This window comes from Micromys minutus (assembly GCF_963924665.1).
Source record: "Micromys minutus genome assembly, chromosome: 17".
Taxonomy (NCBI): Eukaryota; Metazoa; Chordata; class Mammalia; order Rodentia; family Muridae; genus Micromys; species Micromys minutus.
The window spans coordinates 34,107,968-34,122,214 of NC_137952.1; the positions used below are offsets into that span (position 1 = coordinate 34,107,968).

Genomic DNA, 14,247 nt, shown 5'->3' on the forward strand with positions numbered 1-14,247 from the left:
AGAGGTGGGGTGGGGTTGGAGGAAGCCGGAAGTGCATCGGCCAGGGTCCGTCTGGGCGTTGCGGGATTGGGGCCTGGGATCGCTTGGCCCGGGCAGCTAAGAAGCCTGAGACCGGGCGGAGCGGCGCCATCCCAGCCCCGAGGCCTGCTGACCGGTGAGGAGCAGGGACTAGAGTAGGGAGGGTTACTGTGGCTTAGGTCGCACCCCAAAGTGCGGATTCCCGATCTCGGCGGCCCAGCCGCATACTCCGCCCCTCAACATCCCTCTGTCTGATAACCCGGGTCCAAGTCTCCTCTGGTCCCCTTGCCAGTAACAGACCCCCCACTACCTTCACCCGTTCATCCTGGCATGTCGACAGCCTGTCTAGTCCCCTGCCGTCTCCGAGCCCTGATCCTGCACCCCTCATCCAGAGCCCTCGGTCCCCGCCCCCCGAATTCCCGCAGTCCTTTGGTCTGTGCTTAACCCTGGGTTCCACCCCGCAGTCTCTGGTGCGGGCCCTGACAGCTCTGGGCCAACCGCCCATTACATTGCTCTCCACCCGGGTACAGACAGGCTCTGCGCGTCCCGCTGAGGTCGGCGGCCACCACCAGCGACCGCAGAGCTACAGCGGGCAGCCCCGGGCATGTATGCCCCTGGAGGCGCCGGGCTGCCGGGAGGGCGCCGGCGGAGAAGCCCGGGAAGCAGCGCTCTTCCCAAGCAGCCGGAGCGGAGCCTGGCTTCGGCCCTGCCTGGCGCCCTGTCCATCACGGCGCTGTGCACTGCCCTCGCGGAGCCCGCTTGGTTGCACATCCATGGAGGCACCTGTTCCCGCCAGGAGCTGGGGGTCTCAGACGTGCTGGGCTATGTGCACCCGGATCTGCTAAAAGGTGAGAGCGCTGAGCTCCTGCTCTCCTGGCTTGAGGGGTGGTGCAGAACTGATATGGGGCTGGCTAAAGTGTAGATAACCGAAGGCAGTCATTTATCAAAGGAAACAGCCCCATTCTTGCTTGGTGTTCATGCCCACCAGGTGGCTCTGTTTGGGGGTCTAGCCCTCATTAATTTTGATGTTATTCAGCCAAGCACATACTCCTTACCGCCATGCTAACCCAGGCTGCTGCTATTTTAGGTTTCTGCCAGAGGAAGGCAAAAGAAAAAAGGGTGTTTGTCAGGTATCACAATTAGCCGCCCCCTTCTAACAGACATGTGAGATGCAGAAAAGTTGTTTGGGGCAGCTTGACTGATGGAGAAATCAGAACTGTTTAATTTAACTAATTGTAAAAGGCATTTTAGTTTTCTATGATAATTGGACTTAACAATAGAGGGGACTTGTGGCATCTCAGGTCATCAGATGAGAGTTCTGTTAACACCCTCAACAGTTGGAATTTGGTTTTCCATGCCTTTATAGATATGCCTGATTGAGATGGTTGCTTTATTCATCAACAGATTTCCCAGACCTGCAGGCAGAAGAAAGCATCTGATCTGTTTGTTGGATGAGATAGGAGCCTCACAGCTCCTCCTCGGTTTCTAGGAGTGAGGAGAAAGGCCATGCAGTGTGAAAGCAGAAATGTACTGATTTTTAACCTAAAAGTAGCCAGTGGGGCCCAAAAGGTCACATCTTGTTGCCCTCAAGTCCTCTGCACTAGTCTCAAAAGTCCTCTCCTTTCTTTGACACTCTTTAGTTCTAATACATTCCTGTTAGACATATGCAAGGTGTCTCACGAAGGGCTCAGGCCCTAGGATTTGGTGAAAAGGTTAGCACTCCCTCTGCACTGAAATAAAGACCCTGCTGTAGGTCTAGGCTGAGAAGCCTTATCCTGTTGCTTGTTACTGTCTTTCTAGGTGAGTTCTTGTACAATTTGCTTCTCTTTGCATATTTACACATTCAAGGCTTTAGGATGATTTTTATAGAGAACAGGATACAGGCTTCTGGTTTGAGATATTTTTTACCCTCTTTAAGACCAAGGCTATACACTGGATGGAGGTCTTTAGAATATAACTGATGGCACAAAAGCTGTGGAGCTCGAGTCTGGATGCCTTTCCATCTCTTTGCGCTCACCTTTATTCAGGCCTTTTGTATTTGATTCCATGGTGTTTCTGTTTCAGGAGCTGAGTGTCACACAGACTGGTAAAGAGTTTATGATGCTTGTCCTTTGCAGGTCTCCCTGGGATGGGAGGGTCATAGCATTGAAGTGGTGGTGAGAGAGGCAGTCTGATCTTTCACCCTTGTTTCAGAGATGCAGGAAGAAAAGAGAATTGAGCTCTCCAGGCTTGCCCTGCAGGGTGGCATCACTGATACTGCCTCCCATTAGCTGATGCCAGGACAAAGTGGTGCTGTCTCCTTGATCATGTTTACCTTTTGTTTTTCTTCATGTTGTATATCATGATTCTCTGCCTGGGTGTCCATCGCCGTCAAGGCATGTTAAAATAAAATCAGTTCTTGTGCAAGGTTTCGTTTGTTCGCAGATATACTTATATATTTATAATCTAAGAAACTACTCAGACCAGATTTTGTCCTTTTCAAACATGTTTTCTTAAACATTACATTGCATGTGCTACACGTTTAGATCTTTTAGCTCATGTGTAGTTTGCTTTCTCTGCCCATCTCCTTGGCCATGTAAGCCAGGATCACTTTGCTCCTGTCTATAAATAGGAACACTGGCAGTGGGGCCTTGTGAGCCATTGCAGAAGGCAAGGATTCTAGTCCCTTAGAGCTTCCCTTCTGCTGCTCTCCACCTCTGTGTTTTGGGGTGTCTAGTAGACCTTCAGGCATGTGGTATCCTGTGTGACTGCTGATTTTCAGACCTACCAGATGATCTACCCTGGAAGCCTGGAATAGTCCAGTCCCAGGAAGGATCTGTGCTAGGCAAATATGGTGCTTATTGATACTTGCAGAGGGAGACTCTCCCTGCCCTGACTCTGGCGGGCTAGAAGACTCCAGTGCAAGCAGTACCAGGCATGGAGCTAAGCACACTTCATATTTGCCTTAACTTAATTCTTACTTACAAGTGCTCAAGTTTAAGTAATCTCAGAGACACAGCCTATCCAAGTGGTGACTCTGAAGTCCACGCTCTTATTTCCACAACACCTAGTGCCCTCTGAGTTTCTTTCCCTTTCTGTTAGAGCTATGTTCAATTTTACCATTTACTGTTGTTCTATTGGCTTTTGTGTGTGTGTGTGTGGGGGGGGTGTTTGTTTGTTTGTTTTGGCCAGTAGAGAAAAACTTTTATTAGGGGTGAGGAAACACACACATACAATAAGGCACACAAAGAAAAAGACCCTTGTCAAAGCACAAAGGGGATTTGGGAAGCCAAGCTCCTGGTTGAGTTTTTAATCACAAGCCCAGACAGAGCTGTGCTTTTTAGCCCCCACACTATCTCTCAGGTTTCAACTTGGTGAACCTGAGGTCACCCTTGCCATGTGACCAGATCCGTGAAGGCTTTAGCAAATGCCAGCTCATCAGATTCTGTTCTGAATCCTCTCTCACAGCTTCTCTGGGCTTAGATCCAGAGAAAGCTTAGAAATACCCAGACTTTTGGTGTCAAGAACAGAGACCCTGAGAGCCATCTCTGCCTCTCTAGTGTGGCCAGCAAAGGGCAGCCCCACGGCCAGCTTCAGGAAGCAGTTTTGGAGAATGAGGAAGTTTGGGATTTGATGTCAAGTGACTCAAGGCTGACAGCAGCCACTGGAGAACCAAGGATCTTCCAGGGAGGACCTGTGCACCTGATGGGTGGTGACAGATACGGCTGCCACCACCAGCCCCCTGGGGGCTGTCCTCAGGTGGCTTGGCCAACACAATTGACATCTGTAAGATGACCGTCTGGACACTAGAGAACCCTATTGGTGGTCCATGTCAGGTTTGGCTGAAAGCCAAGAGTTGCAGTGATAGGGTGCCAAGATGGGAGAAAGTGCTTAGAGGGACTGAGGCAGTGGGGATTCCTCTAGCCCACTTGAACCCCTTTGTGTAAGGAGGAAAGGAAGAACAGCAGGAAGATGGTCTGAAGCCACTTTAGCTTTACTGCCTTCAGCACACATGGGTCAGGAGTAGGTCAGCCAATGACAGGTAGACAGGAAGAAACAGAGCATTCAAAACAAATCCAGCCCTGTGACTCATCAATGACCTTGGTCAAAGTCAGTTCCTTAGGATCTTATTACATAGCAGCTGCCTTCTTCTGTGATGAATAGTAAGGGTAGTCAAGCAGTGTTTACCAAAATAAACATGCCAGAACACAACTGGAGGGAAGACACAGCATACTGTGAAATGTAGTATACCAAACAATTGGTCACATTTAAAGTCAAGCCCCAGCCCTACATGGCCTTTCTCTCTTCCACAATAATTCAGATGTATCTGCCTACCTAGCGTTTGGGGGCTTTTGTATCTCTAGGCGGCCTCTTAGGGAAAGGAGTGTTATTTGCCCTCCCTGCTGTACTGTATTTTAAGAAGAGAAGCCAAAGAGACTTTAAGATTTCTCACCCTAGGAAATGCTCTTGATCAGGGCTAACTACCTGTATTCTGGTTTTACCTCATGCTAAGACACCCCCACTCCCTGCCAGCATTCTCTGGGAATGTTAGTATTACCCAAAGGGAAGTTCACATTTGGCTTTCCCCTTAAGTTAGTGGTTCTCAACCTGTGGATCACAACCCCTTTGGGAGTCAACCAAGGTTTTCCTATGGTTCGCTTAAGAACCATCATAAAACACAGGAACTTACAGTTACAAAGTAGCAACAAAGTAATTTTACATTTGGGGGTCATTCCAACATGAGGAACTGTGTTAAATAGCTGCAGCATTAGGAAGGGTGAGGACCACTATAGCTCTGTAGCAGAGAAGGGCAGTTGAAACAAACGTGCTTGAACCTGCTGTCAGAAGCTCTTCCTCTGTGCCAGTCGCCCTAGTGAGGCTAGACCAGTCCCAGCTCCACATGCCCTTTAATGTACCTAACCTATCTAGCCTTTGGGGGCTGTTGTGTCTCTGGCCAGATATACTTAGATGCCCTTGTTGCCGCACAGGTTTAAGTCCCTGTATGAGGACTGCTCATCATTCAGTGGTCCACACTTTTCATGCCTTTTTGTTGTTACTGCTGCTCCTACTCCTGCTGAAGTGGGTTTGAGTCCTTACACTACTTTTTCATGAGCTCGGCAGCTGCTGTCTTGGACAGCATTCATACTAGTCCATCTGACCCTTCTTTTCAATATACCTCCTTAGAGTTTGATTGATTATTTCCATCAAGGAAATAACAAAGGCTGCCAGTGAGTGCTTAGTGGTTTCCAAGTAGCATAGGGCAGTGTCTGGGGGTCATTGTGTGATCTGGAGGAAGTCATCTAGCCTTCTGGAGCCTCTGACTCCTCATCTGAGCTATATGATGCAGTGTCTGGGGGCCACTGTGTGGCCTGTAGGAAGTCACTTCATCTTCTGAAGCCTCTGACTCCTTACTAGAGGAGTCACGTGATGATTTCCAGGGTGGCAGTCAGGCTTAGCAAAGATAATGCTTGACCATCTGTGTGCACAGGCTCCTGTACCTTCCTTCAGCCATGTTTGCATTTGGGAAGGGCAGGCGAAGGGGTGTCTTTCTTGAAGCTTTCTAGCATGTACATATCTTGTTTATTTAAAGTGTTTTAAAATTGAAAAGCACATAGGCCTGGATAGATCAGGTGCATATTTTCAAGGATGATAAAAAGAGCATCTTGTGTTCAACCATCATCAAAAACCAGTGTCTTTGAAATGTCTTTGCCTCCTTCCTTCCCTCCTTCCTTTCTCCCTCTCTCTTTGCTTTCCTTCTCTTTTTTAAAGATTTATTTATTTAAGACAAGTATGCTATCGATTGTCTTCAGACACACCAGAAAGGGACATCAGATTCCTCTTCTGATCGTAGGACCCACGATGTGGTTGCTGAGAATTGAACTGAGGAGCAGTCTATGCTCTTAACCTCTGAGCCATCTCTCCAGCCCCCTTGTGTCCCCTTCTTTACACAGTGCCTGGATACATTGAGTGATGCAAGTGGACTGCCTACAAAGCAGCCTGTGATGTCAGCCCTTACACCCTGCCTCAGTGAGGGATTCTTGGTGGCACTAGAACACTCGGTTTCTGCCACGGCATTCCCACATGTCATGCAGACCCCCAAAAGAACTGGTTCAGTTTTCAATAATGTTCAAATCAGAACCAGGAATCAGCCCTTCATTCTTCAAGCTTTTCTTCTTCAGCCCCTTCAGAATCCCTGTGTCTGAAGTAGGCACTGCTGGATGCAATGAGAGTTGATGCTGGCTTCTGGCAGAACTCATGGACAGGCAAGCTTCTCGGTAGTAGGTAATTACCCAAGCTGGATGGCTGGTCCCAAACACATGCTCAGCAGTTACAGTCATGACAGATGGCTCTGAAGGCAGCCAGATGGAGCCATCGGAGTCTTGTCTGGGCTCAGCCAGCATCTACCTGGAGAATTCTGATTCTGAGGACATATATACATGTCAGTCACAAAATGCTTGGCATCTCCCACTGTCCAAGATCCCGTGATGGCCTGCTTCTGCTGGATTTAACCTTTTTTGTTGTCAGTGGGTCTACCACTTAGTTCCTTGGTCTTTCTTCCCTCTGTCTACCTTCTTGTGGTGTTGGTACTGGTGTTTCTTGGGACTGGAGACTTGGACATGATTGCAGCAGCACCTTGGTGATCAGGATGTATACTAGAATTACTTTCAGATTCTGAATTTGACATTAAAGCTCAAGAAAGGCGTCTGTAGCCTGTAAGTTTGGCCACCTGAAAGGAAAACATTTGACAATAAACACACCCTGCCTTTGTCTCCTTTTTGTATCAGCCTTTATTCTCTCCTATGCTGGGGAGGCCATCACAGTTTGTATACTTTCAAAGGAGACTGACAGTATTATTTAACTGAAAACAATTAGAAGGCTATTTAAATACTATAAGGAAATATAAGTTTTGTTTGTACGTATGTTTGTAACCCTGTGGACTCCTGAATGTTGTCTCTCCTGTTTTAGCACTTTTCCTTGGTTTACTCTATTTTGGTTTTATATTCATGATGTCATTTCTGAATCTCCCAGGGCCTTGTGTTATGACTTCCTAGCTTTTCTATTATGGCTTGAATTTCAGCTGTCTAGTACTGAGCCTTCTCTCCCTTTTGTGTGGGGGTGCTTCTGGGAGTGGGGACTGGTCTTGTGAAGCTCAGGCTGGCCTCGGATTCTTAAGTAAAAGAAACTAACCTTGAACTCCTGAACCTCCTGGCAACACCTCTCAAGTACTGTGATTACAAGGGTGAGCCACTGGCCAGCTCAGCAGCATGTATTCACATCCTTGTTAGTTTTCACCACTGTCCATTTCCAGAACCTTTTCATGATCCCAAGCTGAAAACTCACAATTCAGTAGCACTGCCTCCCTTTCTCCAGCTCCTGGAAGCCATCATCTCTTTGTGTCAATGACTCTGACTTCTTGGCATTCCATGAACATAATCATATAATCTTTGGCCTTCTGTATTTGATTTAACTTACTTCACTACCTCAGTGTCTACAAGTTCAATGTCTGTTTTGGAATGAAAAGGGAAGGCATGGGGCTGGAGAGATGTCTCAGTGGTTAAGAGCACTGCCGGCTCTTCCAAAGGTCCTGAGTTCAATTCCCAGCAACCATATAGAGGCTCACAACCATCTGTAATGAGATCTGGTGCCCTCTTCTAGTATGTCTGAAGACAGTGACAGTGTACTCATGTAAATAGAATAATTTTAAGGGAGGGGGGTTGGAGAGATGGCCCAGTGGTTAAGAGCACTGACTGATCTTCCAAAGGACCCAGGGTCCATTCCCAATACCACATGAATGACAGCTCACAACTGTCTGTAACTCCAGTTCCAGGGGCTATAACATCCTCACACACAGGATGAAAGTAGGCAGAACACCAATGTGAATAAAATAAAAATAAAAATCATAAAAACAAGAAGAAATATTTTTTAAAAATGGGCTGGAGAGATGGCCCAGAGGTTGAAAGCACTGATTGCTCTTCCAGAGGTCCTGAGTTCAATTCCCAGCCACCACATGGTGGCTCACAACCATCTGTAATGAGATCTGGTGCCCTCTTCTGACATGCAGAAACACTGTGTATATAATATATGCAGAATACTGTGTATATAATAAATAAATAGGTCTTTAAAAGAAAAAGGAAGGAACGAGTGAATAAGTCTTGCTCTCTCTGGCTGTTTAAGCTCAGAAATCAATGGCCCAAAGCATCCTTTAGCAAAATAACTTAATATGCCAGCTTAATTAATTGTCAGGATCTTGAAAAACAGTTTGAAGCTAGGTCTGGTGGCACACACCTATACTTCTAGTACTCAGGAGGCTGAGGCAAAGAGTATGAAGCCATACTGGGCTACACGCTAAGACTATCTTAACAGCAGAAGGGGTGTGGGAGTGGGCACTGTCAGTCTGTAGAGTGCCTAGCATACAGTAAATCCTTTGGTTAGTGCCATAAAATTATGTGTGACGGTGCATGCCTGTAATTCCAGCCCTCCTGAGATGGAAGGTCACACGGTCAAGGTCATCTTTCATCCCTGCTCAGCAAGTTTGAGGTCAGCCTGAGATACATGACATCATGTTTCACAAAGAAATTAAAACCAAAGAACATGACAAGTCAGCCTAGACTAGTCTCGTTGGAAATAGACTTGAGGTGTACTGATAACACCAGTTTGCAGCAGGGAAGTCCCTTGCAGCTGGTGGCCAGGAGCACATACTGTGTACTCCAGGGCTTCTGTCTCCCAGAGACCCTGGTGGAGGGGAGCCAAGATCCTTTCAGATACACTACTTGCCTCAGTGTTTCTTAGGAATGAAGCCACCATTCTCTGTCCACAGATTTCTGCATGAACCCCCAGACAGTGCTGCTCCTGAGGGTCATTGCTGCCTTCTGCTTCCTTGGCATCCTGTGTAGTCTCTCTGCATTCCTTTTGGATGTCTTTGGGCCCAAGCATCCGGCTCTGAAGATTACTCGTCGCTATGCCTTTGCTCACATCCTCACTGGTAAGCCCAGGGTGTATTCACATGGGAGAGGACCGGCCTTGAAGCATGGAGGTATATGGGACTGTTTCTCTGTAGAAGCTTGTGTGATAAGATTTAGCTTTTTCAAGGCCTGGGGTGCCTTAGTGTTGGCATCTGTCATTTGTGAGTAGTTTGCTCAGTATTAGAGGGGATGTTAGAACTTCACAGGAATCTCATGACTCTCTAAAAATGACAATTTAAGTTCATAGACATTTAGGGCTTGATGTAATCCTAGAAGGAGTTGGGCCGTCTTGACTGGAGTATGCCAGCAGAGTATGTCTGGTGTGCAGTCAGTTTCTCCCCAGCTCCTTGCCAGGCTTGCTTCCTCTGCCGTGTCCAGCCACTTTTCTCACCCAGGCCTGGGCTGCGTCGATTTGGCTTTTGACAATGACTGACTTCAGTCCAAGCTCAATTTCTAAAACTTCACGATCTTGTCTGTTCTTTCTCAGTGCCCAGAACCAGGGGCCTTATTATCTAGTTGTATTCTTTCTTTTCTTCTTTTCCTTTTTTGGGGTGATAGGGTGGATTTGGGGATTGAACCCAGGGCCTTGTGTATGTTAAGCAAGCTGCCTACCATTGAACAGCAATTCTTAAGATAGACCTTATCTACTCAGGATGGAGTCAGATAACTGTCCAGGGCCCCAGGGCAAGAGTCACATAGCCAAGCAAGTTCTTAGGGTCTTGGCTGGGCAAGTTGAGACCAGGGTAAGAGGTTGTGATTCTATCTTAAGCATTCTATCTGCTGACCCTCTTTTGTGCTGTCCCTCTGTCTCCCAGTCCTACAGTGTGCTACCGTCATTGGCTTTTCCTACTGGGCTTCTGAGCTCATCCTGGCCCAGCAGCAACAGCATAAGAAGTACCATGGCTCCCAAGTCTATGTCACTTTTGCTGTTAGCTTCTACCTGGTGGCAGGAGCTGGTGGAGCCTCAATCTTGGCTACTGCAGCCAACCTCCTGCGCCACTATCCAACAGAGGAAGAAGAACAAGCACTGGAGCTACTGTCTGAGATGGAGGAGAATGACCCCTACCCAGCAGAGTATGAGGTCATCAATCAATTCCAGCCACCCCCTGCCTACACACCCTAATGCCAGCCAGGGCTCTCTTTCTCAGCAGCCCTTCCCCCAGTGCCACAGCTCCTCTTACACCCAGAGGAGCTGCTTCCCCCAGCAGGTCTCATCAGTAGGACCCTGACCATCTTCACCAAACCTTCCACAGGAGACACTCTGCTTTTAGGTTTGTCCATGTGTCCCTGCTCTGCAGAGCCGGGACTCAGATTTCATATAATGTACTCTTTCCCCTCCCAGCACCTTCTACTCCTTTCCTATTCACTAGCTCCTTCCAACCAGGGATGGTCAGATAAGTTTCCTCTCTCTGTGGGCCATGTCTTTGGGACTGGGACTTTCCTTGGGTTGCTGCTGGTAGTGGTCAGTCCCTGAGAGAGGTACCAACAGAGCACAAGGGGAAGGGACTATCCCATGCAGGTTCACTTTGCCAGGCCCAGCATTTGTGCCACTTGTGTATCTCTGGGCTGACCCTCATTCCTTCTAGAGTGCTCCAGGCCCAGCTGTCCACGTTGTGGATTCTCTGCACTTTAGTGTCCAGGCCACTCATGTGTCCTGGTTTTCTGGAGAGAAGGAATCACTGCTGGGGAGCAATACAACTGTTCTCCTGCCCTGCCCTGGCTTCCCGTGGTTAGAACCAGGCAAGGAAACAGAACCAGACAAAAGACTGATCCTATCGAGGACCCCAGTGAAGGGGACTGAGTGCCCTAGCCCCTTCACCTTTTAATGTGAGTGGTTTTGAAAGAAAATAACAAAACCAAGCAATAGCAGCCATTCTCTTTCTAAAACAGGGATAAGGCGGCTGTTGTTCAGAAATGTAGCCCATCCCTTATGGCTCTGCAATATTTTGGACATAGCTCCCTCTGAGCCTATAGTTATGTCTCCCAGTCTCCAACAGAATGCAGGCTTTCTGTCCTGGCTCCTTCTTCAAGGCAGCTGTGGCTCCCTGGGGCCTTTCTGTGGAACTAGGGCCACATTGCCCCCACGGGGCTGAGAACTATGGCCTGGCTGGCTGGCCAGCGTGGTGCTCCTCAGAACTGTGGCACTGAGATGGAACCTGGCCTCAGTTCAGGGACGGGCCAAGCAGGGCAGGACCCTCTACTCTCCATATAGGTACTCCACCTAGAGGCCCACCAGGTTGGTGTCAGGACCCTGTCAGATGTGCAGGCCTGGCTGTAGCCTTCAGAGTCAGTGTAGCCCTAGACTGTGACTTGGGGCTACAGCTTGCTGCATGCCCCTCTCCCGTTCTGGAATGTATGCTGGTCTTGTGTGCTACTGGGCTGTTACTCTAGCTATTTGTCTGCCTTGGGTCCAGTTTTTTTTTTTTTTGGGGGGGGGTATTTTTTCTTCCTGAAGATCTGGGGCATAAGGTAGGTAAGACCTGAGAGGCCTGCAGCATGAATCCAGGTAGGCAAGCTGTTCTTGTTCAGTTGTGAGCTTCTCTGGAATAAGAGTCTAATGCTAGCTGAGGGGAAGATGAATTCCAATCTCCTCCCACCCATATGACAACAGACATTTTGAACAAGAATGGAGAATGAATACAGTTTTTCAACTGTGACTACAAGAAGACTGTCAACTCCCCACTCTTTGGCCAGAAAGAGTGGTGAATATGTGGACAATGCCTATGCAGATGAAGACCAAGTGTGCCCATAAGAAAGCATCTGCTTGGAGTTCCCTGCTGCAATGCCAAAGTGTGCACCAGTATGACTCTCCCCTTCTTCCAGACCCCTCTCTGAGGCAAGAAAGGCTGCCAGGTGATGCCTGAACACGAAATCAAGGAGCTAAATTAAGACTAACTTTCTGTGAAGTTCTGAGCTCATCATTGGCAGGTTTCTGAAGTGTGTAGCCAACTCTCTCTAATATGGCACCTGAGGGAGCAGGCCAGAAGACCAGGCACCAAACATGCATGCCAAAGTGAATGAGGACTTGACCCTGTGGACCGTTCCTTGTGGTTTGGAACCCACTTTTTACTAGCTTCCCGTTCTTCTGGCCTTTCTCTTTTCCCTGCCATTCTGACACTGATAGTTTGTCACATAAATTTTCCTGGTTGTTTTTCTTTTCTAGGGAAGAAATTAAAAGACAAAACAAAACCCAGGAACCACAAATGAGAACACAATTGCCAGTGGATGCCTGTCATTTTTATCACAATTTTCCAGATATTTATTCTCTTCCTTCCAGAGAAGCAAAAGGCATTCATTGATGAAGCTTGTAATATGGAGCAAAGTTAGGAGGGTCTTGGCATGCACCTGTACCACTCGTAACATTTTGATCTTGGGAGCTTCCCACTCCTGACACCTTTCACAGAGGAAGTTCTCAAAGCCCACAGCCAGAAACAGTAGGTGACTGCCCAAAATCTCAACGACAGACCTTAAGCTGCCTCTCTCTGCATGTCCTTATTAGCTGCAGAAGAGCTGTTTCAGATCTCTACTGTACTTTCTGGGAGAAGCCTGGGAATAAAAATGACTCTGGGAGCAAGACCTGCAGAGTCACTCTTCCAGGCAGTTGATGGGTGAGACCTTGATGGCTACCCACATTTTTAGTTCATTCATTCTCAACCCATGCACTGGACCCCAAGTGTGTGAAAACATTTAGGGCTCTCTTTGGGAAGTGTTCCATTCCTAGCAGGATGCATGTCTTTCCTGGAAACTGATTATCTTCTCATTATGTGTCCATTCACACATTTCTATGAAGGGTCTGTTGGATTATGCACAAAACACTGAGCCCCATGAAAGAAACAGGATCCTCTCTCCTAGGATTGTCTTTCCTTAGTTCAGGAGACAGACTCAACCACAAGGAAACAGTGAAATGAGTAGTCTCCGGGAGACCTTGGGAAAGCCCTATGCTAGAAATGGGAAGGTGGATCTAACCTGAACAAGTAACATCTTCCAGGTGGTGAGCGGATGGAGCTGGGTTGGTATGGAAGAGCATTTCAGGGAGAGGCTGTCCCCTCTGAGGGAATGGCAGTAGTGGTCAGGATGTGGTGTGAAGTAGGATGGCGAAGGCCCATCTGATGTTCCTCAAAGCAATGGGAAGCCATAGGAGGGTGCTAAAAAAAGGGGGGGATCCAGTTTTATGGTGATATGGAGGGGTTGTTAATATTAAGCACCTGAGAATGTGAGGATTGGGAGACAGGTGTACATTGTGTGGAGGACCCTCAGGCCTGGTAGGAGGAGGAGAGAATGATCACAGCCAGGTGCTGGGGAAGGGAGCCCAGGAACTCCATCCCTGTCATATGCACTAGAAGATGGGATCAGCCTTGTAGTTCAAGTGTGCCTCAAAAGTGAGCTGTTTTGGGTAAGGACAGCAAAGACAGGCCTTTGGAAACACAAAGTGGCTGTTGTACCTGGAGGAAAGGCCATTCTGTCTATATAACCCCAAAATCTTTAGCTGGTTTCTCACTTAGAGGTGCCTGTGCCCTGGGCCAGGACAATATGGAATACAAAGTTCTGTGGAGAGACAAAAAAGAACTAATAAACTTTATAGCCTTTGTTTTCAAATAGCCTGCAGTCTTCCTGTGCCTTTCTTGTGGGAGTGCCATTGTGACATGCTCATGCAGGACATAACAGAGAAGATGACTACAGTGTGGATGAGTCTGCCTGAACTGAAACAAACTCTTTAGGGATATGAGTTCCTTATGGGTTGTGGGGAAGACATTTGGGGCTAAAGTTGTTGCACGAACCATCACACCTGACCTCTCTAAGTCATCTCCATGGCCTAAGCTATGCCTTTCAAGGTGAAGAACAGGTTACTAAGAAGACAGGTTCCTACCACCAAGAAAGAGGCACAGTGTCTAGTAAGTTTGGATTTGGAGGCAGCATAAACTTCATTGGATTCTTTGATTTATTTTCTGGACACTTAGCAGGTTATGGTTCTGAGTGGGTCCCCAAACAGAAGGTGCCATTCTCAAAAGTTATGTCTGCCCAGCAAGCCATTTGACTCAACAGTTTTACCCGTATAAGTGTTTTACCTGCAGGTATGTGTGTGTACCATGTGTATGCCTGCTCCCCAAGGAAGCCAGAGGAAGGTACCAAAGATCCCTGAATAGAGGTGAACTGCCACATGGGTGCTGGGGGACTGAACCTAGAAGAGTAGCCAATGCTTTTTTCTGCTGAGCCCCTCACTTTGTTCAATTTTGTGTGTTTGTATGAGAATATGCCATGTGTGTATGAGTGCTCCAGAAACTTTAAG

The 14,247-nt window shown here is 47.7% G+C and overlaps 1 protein-coding gene across 1 annotated transcript; it reads left to right on the top strand.

Annotated features, from left to right (window-relative positions):
• Nucleotides 1–19: 19 nt before the first annotated feature.
• TMEM127 (transmembrane protein 127) lies at nucleotides 20–13,534 on the top strand. Its single transcript, XM_080930924.1, has 4 exons — nucleotides 20–154; nucleotides 549–866; nucleotides 8,816–8,980; nucleotides 9,776–13,534. Exons 2-4 carry the CDS (start codon nucleotides 623–625, stop codon nucleotides 10,081–10,083), a joined length of 717 nt encoding a protein of 238 aa, XP_080787050.1. The 5' UTR covers nucleotides 20–154; nucleotides 549–622; the 3' UTR covers nucleotides 10,084–13,534.
• Nucleotides 13,535–14,247: the final 713 nt, after the last annotated feature.

What these genes read in the sequence shown, in the direction of transcription:
- TMEM127 (XM_080930924.1), top strand. Translation starts at nt 623, where the DNA reads ATGTATGCCCCTGGAGGCGCCGGGCTGCCGGGAGGGCGCCGGCGGAGA. An exon ending in GCACCCGGATCTGCTAAAAG is followed by an intron (nt 867 to 8,815) that starts GTGAGAGCGCTG and finishes CTCTGTCCACAG; the next exon opens with ATTTCTGCATGAACCCCCAG. An exon ending in CTTTGCTCACATCCTCACTG is followed by an intron (nt 8,981 to 9,775) that starts GTAAGCCCAGGG and finishes TCTGTCTCCCAG; the next exon opens with TCCTACAGTGTGCTACCGTC.